A 19,255-nucleotide genomic window follows, 5' to 3' on the forward strand; every position below is an offset into this window, starting at 1 on the left:
TCCAACAACGTTACAGTTAGGGCTGGGCGATATGGACCAAAAAGTCATATCCTGGTACTGTTAGGCTGACTACCGGTATAAATTATATATCGGTACTTTCTGCTAAGTGTACACACTCACAGACCTAACCTACCTCTGCTGCAAACACGTCAGCTTGCCCTGCTTCTTTCACACTCTCTCTCTCCCTGTAAGTCTGCTCCGGTGATTTTCTCCATCAGTAGTAAGCTACGTTGTATAAAGTCGCCAAAGAAAAGAAGAACTTGTCGTTTTGACTTTTCCTCCCGCAATTCTATTCACAGCAGCAGCTGCGCTGCATGTTGAGGAGTTGACGATGTAGCCTATCAAAACAAATCCAACGTGGTAGCTAGCGTGGTACCGCTAGTTAGTAAGTAAAGTGTGTATGTGTGGCTGAACCGTTGTTTTTCTTTTTAAAGCCAGGTCTTCAGCAGTGTCGACCAGCTCTGTCTTCCCCCTCCATTTTGTTGAGAGTTTGTGAGTACTTGGCTGCGTGCAGACACAGAGGGAGGGGTGGGAGCAAACTCTGGCAGGACTTTACGGAAACATAATAATTAACTCAACATCAAACTATATCGGTATAAACGGTATTGTCTAATTTTATATATCTTTATACCTCATTATACCGATACTGCCCAGCCCTAGTCTTATCTCAACCCAAACCCCCCTTTCCTGTCACACGTGTGTGTTGTGATGTTGATCAGGCTCCATTATTGTGCTGGCAGGGGGTCCTTACATACTCTGCAGGCGTGAGAGCCACTGAATGGGATTTAGCACAGGATGACAAGGGGAAGAGGAGGTAGCCAATACTAAGCTGGAAGCTTGTGTGTGTGTGTGTGTGCGCGCGGCCTGCACCCTGGCTACAATACTCATTTACAGTGCTGCTGACGCCCCCGGTGATACTGCCGATGAAGTGGTGGCAGCTGTGCCTTCTTTGTTTTTGATTCCTACTCATCTCTTCACCAAAATGGACACGTATTTGTCAGTGCTACACAGAAACTTCAGGAGCAACTTCGATAGAGCAGTTCCTATGTCGACTTAAGACGCAAGTCTGAACGTCTGGTTTAGTCCACCCTTAACTCTGTCTCTTTTTAGCCCTATAGTGGCTGCTGTGGTTTAGCTTTGGTGCGCTCAGACCGCCTGCTCTCCCCAGTCTGTGGTTTTTCAGAGAAAAGAGCCATTGAGTCTATTCAATTTGAATCTAGAAATAGATCAGGACGCCAGGCTTGGAGAAAAGTTATCCTGCTGACTGAAGCTGCTCTTTTTACAGAATGGCAGAATTCATTCACTCAGCTCTAGTCTTTATCAGCTGAGATTGGAGCGATATCCTGTTGCTATTGATGTTTTATTGCATTGGGGTTTTTTTGTGTTTTTTGTGGGTTGTCAAACATCTAACAAAGGAGGATGAAACTTCCTGTCATTTGATTGATTCTTACTCTGACCTATCAGGTGTTTGTTTGAAGGTCAGGTCAATTAGTGTAAGATTTCTCTGGTGTTCCTGGGTAGAAGACATCTGTGCTAGTTGTTATCTCTCATGTCCTTGTCATAGACATGTTTTCCAATAAACAGCACTGTATTAGGGCAAGGTGGTGACAAGAGAAACATACATCTTTTGCACCTTGGCATGTGTCTTTTTGTGCCAAAGAGATAACAAAATTGTCCTGTAGTTTAGAGATCTTGTTCTCTGTATTTCTCTCTCTAAATAGTTTACATTTGCAGTACTCAAAGCAAATCTCTGCGATCTCTATAAGCAGCAGCTGTCTTGGAGAAGATGGTAGACTTATTTGTTGTCAGTGTTGGATGGTTGCATGTGCTGTTCACCATCGTAGATCACATTAACTGCATCCATATGCTAATGGTTAGATTCCTCTGCTATGCAGAAGGCCAATTCAAGCACCGGTTGTGCAATATCGGGTTTCGCAGGATTTGCTGGCTTAAGGGGAAAGTCATTACACAGGTTTTGTTAAATGGGTTTCAGAGGTTACATTGTATTCAGTCACCGAGAGCACCAATCAAAACACAAAATCCAAGGCGTAGCATGAGCATCAGTGCTGATTGATACATGTTTTGGTGTAGAGATGATAATGAAGTATGAAAAAAGCAGTCGGCATAGAGGGAAGGAGAGCTCTTCTTTTGTAGCAAATTGTGTTGTGTGTTTTAGAGAAAGCATTTAAGCTAATTATCCTGCGTAGCCCTTGTGGCCCAGAGTGAGTCCAGGATTAATTGGAACCAGGTTCTAGTAATGAGACAGGCTTGCGGTGTACCTGCCTGAGGGCTGCTCCTCTATACACAAAGTTTATTTTAAAACCAAGTGTAGTCAGTATTCAGTCAGCTCACATACAGCAGCTGACATATGCACCAGTGTGAGGCCAAAGAGATGTATGTTTGACCCACTTAAATCAAGACTGAACCGTGCATGCACACACAAGGAACTTGCTGGATAGACACGTGCTTGCACAAACACACTCTGTCTGAGCAGACAGGGCTCACTTCTTTTGGATTTTCTCGGGGTCTCTGGTGGGATCAGGCTCGTGACGCAGCTGTTGTGACCAGCTGGGTTGGCCATGAAAAGGGAGAAGGGGGCTACAGCGAGAGGCGTGTGTGTGAGTGAGAGAATGTCTTCATGAAGTCACAGGTCTCAGTGGTACTGGTGGTGGTGTACAGGAGGTAGAAGGTAGTGAGTGAAAACGGCTGGGGTCGGGGAGGTGGTGTTGCAGGGGAAAGTGAAAGGGGCTAACAGACTGAGTTGAACAGCTGTTGGGTTAGTCAATCCACAGCTCTGCAGCGGTGACCTCCATGTCACCTGACTATACAACCCTATTTCCTTATTGATTTTTATTGCAGGTAAACACCACCATGTCTGTCTTCCTGCTACACGCCCTCCACCTCAAAAGTTCAAACGACATCACAGTTGCGCATGTGATTTTTCTCGTGGCTCTTAGTACACTCGTGTTATTCCACCGAGCCCAACCAGGTTTTGTTGACCGTGAGTCTGCTGTAGCACAGACTGGTCCCTGTTGGTGCTAGGGAGGTTGTAGCTGTCCCCGTCCCGGCCCGGAGACATGTGCCTGACCGTGGCCTCAGTTCCCCTCCACTCGTGTCTTCTGGCCTGCCCTGATCTGACTCTGATCTGATGAGGAGAAAAATGTATCTGCTGCCTTTTATGGCAAAGACTTGCCTGGGAGAACTTTACCAAGAAGAGACAAAGCTGTGTGTGTGTGTGTGTGTGTGTGAAGACAGACTATGTACGTATGAGGGGAGGAGTGCTGGCATAGAGGAAGTTTTCTTTATCCTAAAATAAACTAATGGCTCCAGAATTTCAACTCCCCTTACCACACAAATGTTCGCAAGAAGTGGAGGAGGCGTTTGTATGGAAAATGATGAAATTACAGAGGGGGAGAGGCAGGAAATAGCTCAGTAAAACAGAATGTTTTCAAAAGGAAGGGGGGGGGCAAGTTGAACCTTTCACAGGAGCTGAACTTTTTGTTCTTTTTTTCCTCAGGAGCTTAGCAAAGCCTTTGAAAAGTTGTGAGAGCTGACTGTATCTGTGGATGAAGCTCCATCCTCGGGGTAAAGCTCTTTCACATGACAGAACATGTAGCTCACAGCGCAAAACCACACGGACCACATGAATCTGTCTGTGCCCTCATGTGCAGGAAGAAGGGGTGGGGGTGGTGGATTGAGAGGGAGAAGGAACCAGACAGAGATAAGGAGAAATTAAACAAATGATAAAACAGGCAGGGGAAGGAGCCTTAAGTTAAAGAAAAAATGTGTGGGGGGGGAACAGTAATTGAAATGTGAGTCATGGAGTGAGGTAAATGGGAAGCTGTTGGGACAGGATAATAGTTGGGGACAGACAAATGAAGGGTAAGGGCAGAAAGAGATGAAAAGAGAGGGCAATGAGCCATGAAGAGGAAACGAGAGAAGGAAAAGCCTACAAGCCTAAAGAAAGACAAGATATTGGAAAAGGGTGAAACAGAAAGTGGCCACTCAATAATTAGCCAGCAGTGTACTCTGCGATGTCCTTGGTTTTTAAATGAGGCCAAAACAAGCTCAGGATTGGCCTGATAAGATGAGCCGAATACCTTAATCAGTCATTACCCGGCAAATGAGAACGTGTGTGCGCGTGTCCGTGACTGTGCAAATGTTTCCCCTTCAGATCGTAACATTTTCACAGGAGGCCTGAAGGCAGTTTTACAGCTAAGCATTTCTCCTGACGGCTAAATTAGACGACAACGGACATGTAAATGGTGAAATTTAAACATTTACAAAGTAAACAGCTGCAGGCTCCCTATACATCCACATGCTGACACGCCTTCCCTTGTTTGCTGAGGTGGAAAGCAGGACGACGCTTCCTGGAGAGGGGAATTGCAAAGGGCTTTTGAATAAGGTGCTCTGGCCAAGAGGCCTCGTGCTCCACAGGCCTGTCATGTTTTGTAAGTGTTTATTAGTTCCCATGGATATCAGCTGAGTCTGTGTCGATCTACCTCCTCTTCTCATTCCTTTCTATCCCTCTGCTCTGACTCCCCCTTCTCTCTTCCCTCCCCCAGTTCTCAATCCTTTCTCTCTAAATATATTTCTAATATCTCTGGCTACATGTGGACTGTGAACGTGAAAGCCCCTTTTCCTGCAGAAGCCCCACCAGCTGTTGCTTCTTTTCTGTAAAGTCGAGTGTTAGTCGCAGCAGAGCTGGAGAGAGAGTGAGAAGGGGTTTTTTTGGCTGCTGCTGGAAAATAGTGTTTATGATCCCTCATCATTAGTGCTGTTAGAACAGCTCTCGCTGGTCCAGGAGCCAGAACTGCTGTCTTTCGGGAATGGTAGGAGGTGGTGATCTGGGAATGTGAGTGGGAAAGGAAAGGGGGAAGTCAAGAGCCAAGAACACATTGCTGGATCACTGTGTTTAGAAAGAGGGTGTGGAGAGAGGAGGGATGAGAACTGAAGATAGAGGGGGTGAGCCCTAGACAGGCGGAAACGAGGGTCAACAAAAGCACAATAAATTCTCGGAGCAAACTGAAACTCCCTTGTCCTTAAGCAAACCCAAACAACGGTAGCAGAGCCAAGCAGGAGGGAAATAAAGATGTAGGGAACAGTTGAGAAAAGGAATAGTCATTACAGGATGAGGAATGCCTGAAACAGAAAACTGATCAAGTTGGCTATTGTTAGCTCTGACTTTCAACGTGATGAAGAAGGGTTGTTGGATAGTCCCATTACATATGTCTGGATTTTGTAATGACTGTGCCAGGCTACTCCTCCTCGGTCTTATTTGTCTCACTCATGTATCAGTCCAGGGTGCAACCACTGTGGTCGCACATGTGGACAAAAATCTGTTCAAAAAAACATTTTCATTAGTCTTTCCTCTGTGTGTCTGCACATGTGTGACACCGCGTCCTGTACGCCTCCCACATTTCTTTGGACTATTTTGTCGTAACGAAAATATACCCAGGCCTGACCCTACGTCACCCCTGCCCCCTTATCTAAGTAGTCTTATAAGCTACGTCAAGACCAACATGCCTCCTCCACATGCGGCTCACCTGCTGTTGTGAAAATGGAATCGCTGGTGATCCCAAACGCAAGTCATGTTTTTTGGGCGACTTTATAAAACACACTGCTGACGAAGAAAGTCAACAGACTTACAACACAGAGGGAGTGAGAAACGGAGAGAGGCGAGGACTCTGAGGCAGGTGTAAGCAGTCAGACACACAGGTGTTTGCATGCGTCTGATGGAAAATATCCAAATAAGGTGGAGAATTAAGTAGAATTAAAACGGTGAGATACGAAATAACCTTCTAGAAATTAGGTAATGTGTTCATGTATTCTTTCAAATAATAGCCTATTTTCAATAGACAACTACAAAAGGTTTTATATTTTTTTGTTTGCATAGTAAATGTTCTCAAAATACTCCTGTCCTATATGAAATATGTCCAGTATGAATACCAGTGCTTTACCCCTTCAGAAGAAGTTTGAAAAGCATATATACAGTATCTCACAAAAGTGAGTACAACCCTCACATCTTTGTAAATATTTAATTATATTTTTTCATTTGACAACACTGAAGAAATGACACCATGTAAAGGAGGAGTGGAGACTCCATGTGTGTGAAGCTCTGGTGAACACCATGCCCAAGAGTTTTAAGGCAGTGCTGGAAAATAATGGTGGCCACACAAAAATTTACAAAATTTAAAATTTACACTGTTCTACAAGCTGCCCCCACCACATCTTAAGTTTACTTGGTAGGTTTCGCTCAATTCCTTAATGCCTATGGGATCATGATTATATTATTTGATCACATAGACAGTCAACACTTGAGCCAAAATAACCTTATATTGCTGTTTGACATAACTTCTGACTACACAAAATAGTTTTTAAAAAAGATCTGTCATAACGCATTTATTAGTTTCTGACTCTGGGGGGGGCAGTTCCCCTAAACTACTGTGTCTCTGAACTCTAACACATAGGCTATTCTATGTGATCGCCTTTTGATAACTAATGCAAAAAGTAATGTAATATTGATTCACTTCCATTCACTGAGCGCCCCCTCAAACTGTTTGGAGCACCCCTGGAAAGGCCTTCCTCACACTTTGAAAACCCCCTGCTATATACCATAATATATACCATTACTCTCTGTGCTTCAAAGTATACTGTGATTTTTACCTTTGTACCATTTTAGGCTGTACCGCCCAGCTCCAGGTGCACCTAAATGAAAACTGCTCACCAGTGGCACAAATGTGAAACGTTCGTCTGGACCCCTGCGGCCCTTCTAATCTTTGACCCCAGATTGCACTGCCTCCACTGATAGAGACGGGGAGCAGGGGCTGGGGGAGGAGAGGTTACAGCCCTGGAAGTGCAGAGAGAGTGTGATATGACATCCCCATGCTAAAACTAGCAGTTGAAGTACAAGGCGCTGGGGACGGCTGTCTCTGTGGAAGCTATAGACCTACATTATGTCACAGGTCAGAGTTAGAGGTCAGGAACAGAGGAATCTTTGTTTGGTCTGTTTAGGCTGCCGTAAATTCAGTTTCGAAAAAGCCAAGTAAAGAGATTCAGTTAGTTTATAGATCTGTGGGTCTGGGCTCAGGCTGATGTGTCTTTGTAACTTTTTCTGCAAGTGGCTTTTTCCATTTGCAGCGCATTTGATGCGTAACAAATAACCTGCTGACTTCACCGTTCATCAAGTGGAATTTTACTGCAGAACCAAGTTGTGCTGATTGGTCCTCCACATTCGTTTTGGCTCAGCATTTGGCTGACACTACCTGAATATCTGTTTGGATGCTACGTTTTAAGGTGGCATCATGTCGGCCCTTCTGGAAAATGAATATGCTAGCAGTCCATCATAGAGCTTATATTGCCTCCCGTTCACAACTATGTCCGATTAAGCAGTAAATGTACTGCAGTTTTGTAATTTATTGCTTTGTAATTTAATCTTTAATCTAAAGCCCCCTTTCAAGTCTTTTGCAGCTCCTCAACCTGTCCTCTTTTCTTCTGCCTTGCAGGAAGTCGAAGACGAAGCCAAATGGAAAGAAGCCTCCAGCAGAAGAGAAGAAGCAGTACTTGGAGCTAGAGTACACAAAAATCCGAGTGGTGGACTTTGACCTCAAGGAGCTGGTGGTGCTGCCCAGAGAGATAGACCTCAACGAATGGCTAGCCAGCAACAGTGAGTGACTATGGTGGTAGAAAATGAACACAAAGCTGATCAAGATGTCCAACAGAAACTGCTACTATAATTAGGAACACTGTTATCGTTGCTTTTTTTAGGGGCCTATTATTTCATTTATGACATTAAAATCCTTTAGTCAAGCTCAGCATTTGTTCTGACTTATGTAAAAATTTCCTCAAGGGTTTGGAATTGTTTTTCTAAGCTGGTATGCATTTGTCTTGATGACACAATGTTCCAGTGGTGTTGGAGATGTGATTCTGACAGAGCCAAGCCGCTAACAGGACGCAGGCCTGGCACAGCACTGAGCCTGTTCCCAGTAACAGCACACACACCGCTTCTTTAAACACCAGCTTCAGAGCAGTGTTTTAACTCTCACTGAAATTTATAGTTGTCATTATGAGCCGCGTCTCTGGAGTTCTGTAAACTCACTGCTACTTGATCGATCTCATCAGGCTCTTTATTTTTTCTGTCTCCTTGACTTTGTTTTGGTTATGTATCCAAACCAGCCAGGTGCTCGCGAGAGAAAAGGGTAGGAAAAAAAGCAAGCGCTCTTCTTTCCGTTTTAGACCAATAAAACAGGTGGGGCATGTTTTCACATGTTAATGTGTTGAAAGTGGAGGTTATATAAGCTGGCTTACATCGACTTGTATCCACCAGTAGTTGTTTTAACACAAACAATAGGGCTGAGCAGCATTTTGATTAATAGTTTGTTGAACCAAATCAATAATGATTTGGAGTCATTTAATTCTTCCCACCTGTATAAACCAACAGTGCAACACTGAATATGTTTGCACTTGGCGGCTTTTTTGTTGAGCACGAAAAGAGGGGATGGGTTCTGAAGGCTTCCTGTGAGACAGTACAACTTTCAAATTGTGTCCTTGTGTTTCTTTGTTCCGTGTGGAAGGAGAAATCCAAATGACAGTAATTTCATTGCTCAACATGACAGAAAATCATGGACATGTTTTCACAAATTGGAGCCAGATCAGTTCACTGCTGCTCAGAGAGGTTCAGCGCATTAAATTATTATATGAAACGTTTTAAAGGGTTGACCATGCTGTTGCTCCTACTTGACTTTATAGTGGACCGTATTTAAGCATCATAAGCTGCAGGTTAAACAAAGTGTGGCTTGCACTGCTCTGCTGCAAGTTAAGTATTGTATCAGTGTACCCTCTGCATGAACACATCATTTTATACATATTATTTATATACAAAATAGTAATATTGTAATACCGAAAGTAAATCATCAAACTATCTATACTTGTTAATTTATTTATTTCAGCTAGTTGAGGTTGATTATGTTGACTTCGCTCAGGCCTAAAAAAAACTCTCAACACTGAATGTTTCCTTGAAGTGCTCCAAACGAATGAGATGACTCCTGCAATATGTTGTTGTAGGCTTTCAGTAAATTCATTATTTGCATACAAAGGCACACAGTTTAAGGAATGTCGACATACCAGAAAGATGGCACATGTCTGAATACATCTAACAGAAAAACAAATATTTGTGACTGAAAGGTTTTCTCTTCTACACGCAATAGACCCCGGATTTGCATAATGCTTTCACAGCAAAGCAAGCTGTGAAAGAGTTTCCCACGTGACAGAAAATACCTGTTTCATGCTTACTGAAGCTGTAGGCGGCTCCCATTTTTCAAATTTCACACTGTTTAAGGATGTGGTGACCTGATGGATTAGTGTGCGCATGTGACTGTGACTGTCCCACTAATGCACTGCAGTGTACACTCTACAGTACTGTATGTGTATTCTCATCATCCACTGGAGACCCAAATAGTCCACTTTTATGTTCTGACAGTACTACAGTCCTCTGATATAAATATAATTATCTGTTAATTTCTATTTTTGTAGCATGAAGGGGCTATAAACTTTCATTTCGTTGCGCAGTCTTGTGTTGTATAGTGATAAATAAATGACCTTGACGATTCATTCCTGCGTAACTGACGACACACACGAATAACGTGCTGCTCTCTCTTGTCTTTGCCACAGCGACAACATTCTTCAACCTTATCAACCTGCAGTACAGCACCATCTCAGAGTTCTGCACTGGGGAGACCTGTCAAGCCATGACGGCCTGCAACACGTAAGTTATCTCCCCTGCTTTTGGTTTATTCATCACTCACCTGCCGTGGCCCATTGGTTTATTCATCAGAAATCTAGTGTCCCATTGGTTAATTCATCAAGCGATGTTTCCCCGGGCAGCGAGGGATGACTCGTAGCCCAGTGGCGCACTCTTTTAACCAGCCACACTGGTCATCTTGGACTGTGCAGTATGCAGCTTTACAGCATATTTAATGTGGGCAGGTTTACATTATATTCACATCCCACACACTGCCTAGTGTAGTGTTAAAAGATAATCATAACATGGAGGCTTATTCACGCCATGCTAACAGGGCAAGTGTAAATATTTATCTAACTAGTTTACCCAGTCAGGGTGGGGTGACATCTTTATGTGTGAGCCCTTGTCTTTGGTCTTTGGAGAGAAGCCTTCATTTCTCACTGAAGGCTAAAAACCTGATTACCCACACTTGGAGAAACAATCACTACATGTCACACATCAAACGCAGCCTACAAGCGCGCTCACCCTGGACAAAGAAATGACAATGACATGAATGACAAACAACACAGCCGTTGAGAAATGACACATGCCAAATGTTGCTATGAAAGAAAAACTTGTCACGAGTTAACCTCACAGTCAACAGTGGAATATTTTCACTTCTGTCACCTTAAAGCTAGGTTAGGCAACGTTGAAGAAACTAGCAAGAGATGGTTTGATTTTGAAAGTAAAAATCACCTACCCCCTCCCTTCAGGACTCTCTCCAAAGCTACTCCCCCAAAACACATATTCATTCTCAGTGAGTACACGGGCAGAGTGCACACAGGTAGCCAGTCATTAGCTGTGCTCATTATTATCCTCCTGCAACAGATTTTTTTTCCCATTTCATTTATTGATCGCTGTTGGCATGTAAAGGGAATTTCAACAAATAGAACAAAAAATGCCTCTGAAATAAATTGCCTACCCTGGCTTTAAGCTACAGCTACTAACCCAGAGAAAAGGAGGAAGCTAATGTGCTTCGCCTGCGGTATGTAAAGAGTGAAGAAAGCAGATTAACATGCTTCTGTTTGCACGGTCTATTGACCTGTGGAAAACAGAGGTAATGTCTTAATCAAGAGGAAAAAGGATTGGACTTCTTAGTTTGTCTCACAGCTCCACTCCGGATTCAGCTCAAAGGTTTAATGCATTTCTGTTTGATTAAAACTCTGACTGTCAACACTGTGTTTCTAAGATGAGGCCCACCATTTATGATTGTACCTTCCCCGCTGCCCGGCACCCCACCCTTTCCTGCCCGTGCAGGACCTGGCACCCGCACCCCTCTCTGTGGTGAAAACTGACTGAGCCACAGTCACAGCAGCGTCAGTGCCCCTGCCCAAAGGCAGAGCTCAGCACTATTTTTAGAAGGAAAAAGTTTCCATGGGCTATGAGGGAACGGAACCATTTGCTAGCTATTTAGACCCATTTTGTATGGGTGGGTGGATAGATGGGTGTGTGTGTCGCAGAGAGCGAGAAGGAGATGTGTGGTAACACGCTCACACTGTTCATTAGTGTTGGGTTCTTAAAGCCAGTTCCATTTTGGATTTGGTTGCTAAAATGCACAGATTCGTTAAGCTCTGTTACAGATCTCTTATGAAATGTTTTATGTCCTAAGCCAAGACTACAAAACGTCCAGGTAGTCATTTAGCTCGCTTTCCAACATGTAATCTTTAAGTTATAGTTGTTGTTTTATGATGAACTTTTTATTGCTTTTATTACATCCTTTAAACATAGACACTGTGCTTGTTCAGCAAGATATCAAATCGCCCCATAGCAACATATATGTTGTTTGTCCCCACCCTGTACAGTGTGCCACCATTCCCACCATGATGACATTTCATAACCACCTAACCCCACCCACAGCACCAGTAGCCCATCCTGTAACCTCCAAAATGAAATGAAAAATATCTGGGAGATTAGAGAGGGGATTCAATCAGAAATGATAAATAAATTAAAACAATACGTGAGAATAGAGAAAACATGAGACTGCTATGAACCCAATTTATTACATTACAAAACAAGCCTGAAAAATTGACACAAACTAAAGGTACAACATTTTTTGTTTTTAAAATATTAAGTAAGCAATTTGTAAACATTTACATTCAATAAAATGCTATCAAGCCCCAACCCATGTGTACATAAACAGTAAGTAAACCCCCCTCTGTAGTAGCGTTTCATACTGTATATGGCCTTAGCTTTATCACATCTGGGCGAGTGTGTGGGAGTCGAGAGAAGGCATGTTTGTAGTTTAGTCAGTGTCTCTCCCACACAGTCGAATCCTGTGTGAGTAAGTCTAGTCTGTCCTGGCGCTGTGGTCAGTAGGTTTTGCTCATGCAGGGTCAGTTATGTGAACGATTTACATTCCTCAGGATTTTTAATGTCTGCCCCACTGCCTCCCAGACCCACTCCGCTAACACTAACACCTGCATGCACATTTCTTTTCAGTGTTTTATCTGCTCATTAATTGACCTTTTCCAGCTCACTGATCAGTCAGCTCGCCTTTTGTCTATTTGGTTACCTTACCGGTCCTGTTTCGCCGTCTCCTCCCTTGTTAGCTCGCCAGTAACCTCCTGCTGCTCATTCATCTGTCTCTAAGGTGTCTGCCGACCTGCTGTTTGACATTTGTTAACTATGGCTCCAATCCACCCGCCTACAATTGAGCTATCTGGGTCACCCCCCGTGTGTAATGTTTGACCAGCAGCGGGACTGGCCCGGGACTGGGGGAGGGTCCATGTCCCGTTAACTCCTGTAACAGCAGGGACTTTGGCTCAATCGGGAAAGCTCCTGGACGCAGGGTTCAGCAAGTCCACTGGAATGAAAATAGACATGATATCTGGATAAGGATGTGTCCATATGAGACACAGGAGACAGTTTGTAGTTTCGTGCACCCTGTCTTCATTCTGATCTGTGTTGTTCAGAAAGATGACATTGGGAGTATGGGTTTTCGCTGGGTGAGGAAAAAGGGCCAATTGCGTCTCATTGGCCACCTGCATGTGTTGTTTCTCATCCTGCTTGAATGAACTGCTGGTCAACCGATAAGGGTTTTTCAATGGTTGAATAAATACCGGTATTTAGAGAGCAGGGCGGCCGATCTATAATGCCAATATCAAATCATGTGTAATTAGATTATTCCATGCAGAGTACAAACTAATATGCATGTTATCTTAGCCAGTAACATGTTGTTTTAGATTGGTGTTTTTATCAATGAATAAAATAGAAACATACTTTGGGTTATGCTGTAGATTTTAGAACCTGACCGGTGTTTAAGGGAGAGTGGGGTACAGTTTGTCACTAAGTGACATCATTCAGCTGCATTATTCTCTTCAGTGTAACAATATACATTTAACACTAGCCAGTAATGGTTTTAGATTAGATTAGCTGACATTTATGATGAGAGAAACGTGTTCACATTTAGAAAAGACGATGTTGACATTTAGGGCTCCAAACTAACTTTTTCACCACAAAACTCACAGGTGGGAGCACTAACATTGTTCCACAGCAGCCACACTGACCAGGCTGCCTGCAGACATTTTTTCTATATCGTCCTTGTGAGTGCAGGTATCGGGCCGATGCTCATTGACCCAAAAATGCGCGATTAATGAGCCGACCAGTTAATCGGTCTATCGCTACAATGAAGCACAAGCTTTCTTTTGAAAACTTTCATTATGATGAATTAAAGCCCAGCTCACAGTTGTGGAATGATACCTTGCTCTTTGATGATTTGTGGAGGGTGTAATGACAAGCACTGATCCTCTTTGTCTGTCTCTTTCTAGAATATACTACTGGTATGACGAGAGGGGGAAGAAGACGAAGTGCACTGCTCCACAATATGTCGACTTTGTAATGAGTCTTTGTCAGAAACTGGTCACAGATGAGGAAATCTTTCCCACAAAATACGGTGAGTGTCTCAGTTTCCAGGCCTGCAGGGCCTGTGAAGGGCTACAGAAGTCACTGGTGTTGTGCTGCTGCCCCCTGCTGCTTCATGTTCAAATTTGGGGATCGAGTAAATGAGTGGTGGTTCAACAATAAACAGTTCTTTGAAAAAACATAGAAGGACTTGTTTTATCTTGAAATAATTTTTTTCTGTCACTTTCTCTATTATTTCATTAATCATTTGGTTTGCATTCTAAAAAACCCCTAGCGAGTTGACATTTTATGACTGTTTGCTTTGTCCAAACAGGCCAAAGATATTTTTTCTACATATAGAAAACAACCTTTTTTTTTTCTTTTTTTTTTAAATGTTTACATGTAGGAAAGAATAGGCTTGGGGCTGAGTGGCACACACGGGGTATGGAAGTCAGAAAGTTTTGAGAGACAACCTAAGGCATTGCTTATGGTCTTTCATGGGACATGTTGATATAAATTTATAGAATACACTGGTGATTCCTGTGCCTAATCCAATCTCTCCTGTCTTGTTTTGTACCCTTTTTTACCCTTCAGGCAAAGAGTTCCCCAACTCTTTTGAGTCCTTGGTAAAGAAGATCTGCCGGTACCTGTTCCACGTGCTGGCTCACCTCTACTGGGCGCACTTTAAAGAGACGGTGGCTCTGGACCTGCAGGGCCACTTGAACACTCTGTATGCACATTTCATCGTTTTCGTAAGGGAATTCAACCTGGTCGACCCCAAGGAGACCTGTATCATGGACGACCTGTCCGAAATCCTCTGCACCCCGGCCCCGCCACCCGCCCCCACCCCGGCCCCGTCCACCCCAGCCTCTGCGCCCTCCCCTTCTTCACAAAACCATGTGACGGAGAGATGAGCGGGGGGCGGCGTTGAGACAGCAGCCCTGGGGGTGATAGAAGATCAGATAGAGAAGAGAAGGAAAGACAGCCTGGCCCCCTCCTCGTCGGTGCCAGCAGGACTTTAGAGACCTTCCACTACCCTTATATTTCGCTACGACACCAACCAACCAGCCGGAAGAGGGGGGAGGGTTTTTGGGGGGGGTTGGGTTGGCAGGGGGGGGGTTGGGTTTGTCACGCCAGCAGGAATTGGCGTGAGTGTTCCTCCCAGGGGCAAATCCCTCCCATCTTCTCTGCAATTTAAACTAGGAACAAAAAGTATGTGTATGTTTTATTTTTGGTTTTATTTCACTTTTATTTTTGTTGACGTTTTATTCAGTTTTATTTTTTTGTTGGTTGTGTGGAGGGGGGTGCGGTGTGTCCATCGGCCCTTCACCTCCCTCCATCCTCTACCTAACATACAGTACAGGAAGGGGGCTCTGCTTTGCTTCAACCTACTTTTGTACAGTGTTGTTAATGTATGGAGAAGAGGCGTCTGTGCTCTCCTGCGGGCTCGTCCTCCCCACCCCCCTCCCCCTCCCCTGCTGCGGGAGGTGGCCTGCGGCGGGAGACGGCCATTACGCTGGCCAGTAGGGAGCCACGTTACTGCCTGACGGGGCGATACTAGCCAATCACTGTTTGGGTTGTTCATGTTGGGGATGATTAAAGCGCTTCCTACTCAGGACCTGAGAGAATACGTCACTGCTGCCAGAGAGAAGTCACTCTCCTTATTCAGTCTCTGTCCCTTATTCACCAGACTGCTCAGTCCTTCGTATGACAGATGTCGATCGTATTTAACTACAGTATAGTCACATAATCGCCTGGTGTGTCCCTAACAACCATGTCACAGAGCCTACCTGCAGAGGGCAGCAAACATGTAGAGAACGGCACAGAAACAGGGAGAGAAGAAACTATAAAGATTGTGTGTTAGATATTTAATGTGATACTTTGAGACAGACCGGTGAGGCTGAATCAGAGCTGTTTGCTGGTGTTCAACACAGCGGCAGCCCGCTAACCCACCAGCACCACCACCAACACCCACTCCAGCAGCACAGAAGGACAAAGACATGAGGTAATGTCTGCAGGCCCAGGGAGGGAGAGATGGCGACAGAAAGGAGGGGGTGGGCGTAGATGGTGTGGAGCTTCTCTGCTGTTTAACAGTCACCAGTACTCCCAGTGAAAAACAAAAAAATCTCCACTTCTGTTTTTTTGTTTTTATCTGTCCCTTAAAAATTTGCTTTTCTTAAAAAAGATTATCAGAGGAAAATTAGTTCAGAAATAATAACAATAATGGTATCATTACACATGTATAGAAGATGCACAGTCTGCTTGGACTTGGACAAAGAATCACAAGCGGGTCCTGTCAGACATAGCCTCTATATGGAGGAGGATTGGGTTTATAATTCTCCTTTTTTATTTATTTTTTTTTTTTGCAGGGTTCTTCAGTTCTGGCTCTCGTTTTTATGTATTTTAATTATTAACTAAGTTAAAAGCAATTTAATATTTTAAGCTCTGCGAATTATAATCTAATAAAAGACAGAAATGCCACCCTGCCTGTGTCTTTTGTATGAACGTGTGAGTGTCTGTGTAAATTAAGCAAGAGGAAAGTAGTGTTTTTGTGGGCCTTATAAAAACGGTGCTGTTTTTAAAGGGGAACTCACCAATTTTACACGTAGTTCACTCATAATGAGGACATGGGTAAAGGGTTACCCCAATTTGAGCTTGGTGGCTACAGATTTATATCCGAAAACCTGCTTTGCATGAAATTTGAAAGACGTAGAAGTCAAGGCAGGGACGGTCACATAGAAATAAAATGACTCCTTAGTAAATTAACACAAAGTACAAAAAGCCAGGATAATTTATCAGTTGATATAGTGGCTTATGACAGATAGAGCTTTGTCTGCTGGATTATTACTACAAATTTTGATATCACCTCAAAACTCCAGCATCCTTGGGGCTCTGCAGTACTGAATCGTTGGAGTATCCTTTTTAAATCATATTATCTGCCCTCTCCATCCACAGCACACTTCACATGAAGCAGTCACCTTTATTGCTTTTAGATACATACAGTCACCCTTAATAAAAAAAAAAAAAAAGATCAAACAGGACTCCTCAGGTTTTATAAAACCCACATCTCATATTTCTCAGTGCATTCGGTCTTTGTGCTTTTCCACGCTGACCCTGAGTTAACAGCGTGCGTATGTGTGTATACATTTGACTGCATAGGATTGCACATGATTTATTGATTACAGGTAATCCATTATATATATTTATTATGAAATAAATGTGATTTTTGTCACTTAACAATCCTCAAACTTGAACAATTCTCGTAAAAAATGCTGGCAGACATGGTTTACATGGACTATTAGTTTACGAGGTCTCCACCCTGGATCTGCGGACCCCCGCGTTGCCCCGCCGCCTTCTCACAGTCCCCCGCGAGGTGACGCCCTCGTTCAGTTTAAACTGAGCGATGCCACCTGATTCATCCAGTTTCTTGGCGCTGCAGCACGGTGTCGGCACCTTCACTGAGTTACCGAACTTGGAGTAGTCCACCGCGTACATGCCGTCCTCCTCGGAGACTGTGGGCAGAAAGCGCTGCCCCCACAGGATCTCCTCCGACACGTAGGAGGTCCTGGCCTGCGTGGTGATGCCCGTGGTCTCCACCACCCCCTCCAGCACCACGATCACCTCTATGTGCTCGTGCAGCAGGTCAGAGGCGGACAGGTCATACAGAGGGCTGTCCTTGTCGATGACGTGGCAGATGATGAGAGGGGACACCAGGAAGACGCCGTTGGTGCCGACCGGGTTATCCATGTGGATGTCAATCTGGTCCAGGGGAACCACCTCGCCCTCCTCGGTGCTAGTTCTCCTGACCACCTGCATTCGCACGGTGGCGCTGATGATCATGCTTTTCCTCAGGTCCCCGATGCGTATCATGAAGCACAGCTTGTTGTTGCGGATGGAGATGACGGCGTGCTTGCTGAAAATGAGCGTCTCTGCGCGTCGGTTGGCCTGCGCAGTTTTCATGAAGATGCAGCCGAGCATGATTGCGTTGATGAGCAGCCCGACAATGTTCTGCACGATCAGGATGATGATGGCGGAGACGCACTCCTCCGTGATCATCCGGCCCCCGAAGCCGATGGTCACCTGGACCTCTATGGAGAAGAGGAAAGCAGAGGAGAAGGAGTGAATGTCCGTTACGCACGGGACAAAGTCGTCTCCTCTCTGGTCCAAGTCGCCGTGTGCAAAGGCAATGAGCCACCAGATCATCCCGAAAAGGAGCCAGCTGCACAGGAAGGACATGGTGAAAATGATGAGCGTGTGGAGCCATTTTAAATCCACGAGAGTGGTGAAGACATCCTGCAAGAATCGGCCCTGCTCTCGGATGTTGGTATGCGCTACATTGCAGGTGCCGTTCTTGGCGATGAACCGAGCTTTCCCCGGTTTCGAATTAAATTTAGGGTGCACGACACCCTCAGCTAAACGTGTCAGCAGGTAATCATCAGGAATGAGTCCTTTCCTGGACAACATAGCGCTCCCATACTATGTAGCCCACAGCGTTTTTGGCTTTGAAAGTACTGGCTCGTCTCTGCCCGGCTGAAAGACGAAGTGCCGTCCTCTTTCCCGGTGCGTCCCGGTTTCTTACCAATCGGCCAGCTCCGTGGCAGCTGTAGGGCGAAGGAAGGGGAGTCTTCTTGTCGCCCGTTTTCTGGAAGTATGTGTCTCCTCACGTTGCCACCAGATCAGGCGCTCCACAACCGCGAAGTCCCATGAGAAGATTCTCCTTCCAGCTCTGCAGCTGCCGCCGTCAGTCACGACACTGGCCGACCGGGCATAGTTGTGCCACCCAGTCCCATAATGAATCCACCGACCCGTGGTGCCTACTCGCCGCGACCTCGTAGAGGAAAGTCAGTGAGATGTAAAATGTTGACGCGGGAGCATAATGGATCTCTGAGCTGAGTTTTATCACCTTTGGAGGAGAAGGCAGACTTTAGTGGCGCAATAGGCTCCGCGCTCACTCCGCCACTTCACTATAGCTCGGTAACGTGAGATGGAGACGTGGTGAGGTGGAGAGGCTGTCCCTCCCTCCACCATCTCTGTGGTACCCCCTTCCTGTGATTTTTCAAAGAGAATGCAACAGTGGGCCCGTTACGCATTAGGAATTGTTCAGTTGTGCAGCCTAAATGCCACAGGCAGCTCATACTCTGAATATATAATGGGTTAAATATAGGGCACTCTACAGTAAATCATCCTCGGGCAGTTGGTTTAACATCAATAGGAAGTGGGCTTTTCACCCCCAGGGACCAGATTCAGTCTTTTCATTAACATCCAGTCCTGGGTTTTGAAATCTCACGTAGGACAGACTTTATTTCACAGGCCACTGCACTTCTCTGGCATCCATATAACTTTGTAATGTCAGATGTCAGTCCTGGCTTCAGCAGGTGTAGCCTCTCATCCCACTTTGACACCCTTGAGGATATGAAGATGATCACCATGCTGAGTTTTTGGCTCTTGGCCTTGTCTTTCTGGACAGCATCATGTATTCCTCAGCTGTGCATCAGGTCATTTTAAACCTGCGATCCGCTGATGACTCATTTGTTTTGTACAGGCCGTAAAGTCTCACACAAGCACAAAAAAAACAAAAAACATTTCTGTCACTGTAGTCTCAATTCCCAAGTCCTTCCCCCAAACAACCCCAACTGA

The 19,255-nt window shown here is 44.8% G+C and overlaps 2 protein-coding genes across 5 annotated transcripts in view; one reads left to right on the forward strand and one right to left on the reverse strand.

Moving 5' to 3' along the window:
- Positions 1-16,099, forward strand: part of mob2a (MOB kinase activator 2a) — a 63,849-nt gene extending 47,750 nt beyond the window's left edge. For all 4 annotated transcript variants that reach the window (XM_038706608.1, XM_038706607.1, XM_038706606.1 and 1 more), the window contains exons 2-5: positions 7,506-7,666; positions 9,670-9,763; positions 13,546-13,670; positions 14,213-16,099. In XM_038706608.1, coding sequence (XP_038562536.1) covers positions 7,506-7,666; positions 9,670-9,763; positions 13,546-13,670; positions 14,213-14,532 — 700 coding nt within the window. In that variant the 3' untranslated portion in view covers positions 14,533-16,099. The remainder of the gene's footprint in view (positions 1-7,505; positions 7,667-9,669; positions 9,764-13,545; positions 13,671-14,212) is intronic.
- A 483-nt stretch (positions 16,100-16,582) lies between these two features.
- Positions 16,583-19,138, reverse strand: kcnj11 (potassium inwardly rectifying channel subfamily J member 11). Its single transcript, XM_038706604.1, has one exon. It carries the CDS (start codon positions 18,080-18,082, stop codon positions 16,922-16,924), a length of 1,161 nt encoding a protein of 386 aa, XP_038562532.1. The 5' UTR covers positions 18,083-19,138; the 3' UTR covers positions 16,583-16,921.
- Between the last annotated feature and the right edge of the window lie 117 nt (positions 19,139-19,255).

This window comes from Micropterus salmoides, unplaced genomic scaffold (genome assembly GCF_014851395.1).
Source record: "Micropterus salmoides isolate LMB-PRFRI ecotype aquatic unplaced genomic scaffold, ASM1485139v1 Ms_hic_scaffold_8, whole genome shotgun sequence".
NCBI lineage: Eukaryota > Metazoa > Chordata > Actinopteri > Centrarchiformes > Centrarchidae > Micropterus > Micropterus salmoides.

Bases quoted from the DNA above. Each gene is read 5' to 3' on its own strand.
- kcnj11 (XM_038706604.1), bottom strand. From the start codon at position 18,082: ATGTTGTCCAGGAAAGGACTCATTCCTGATGATTACCTGCTGACACGT.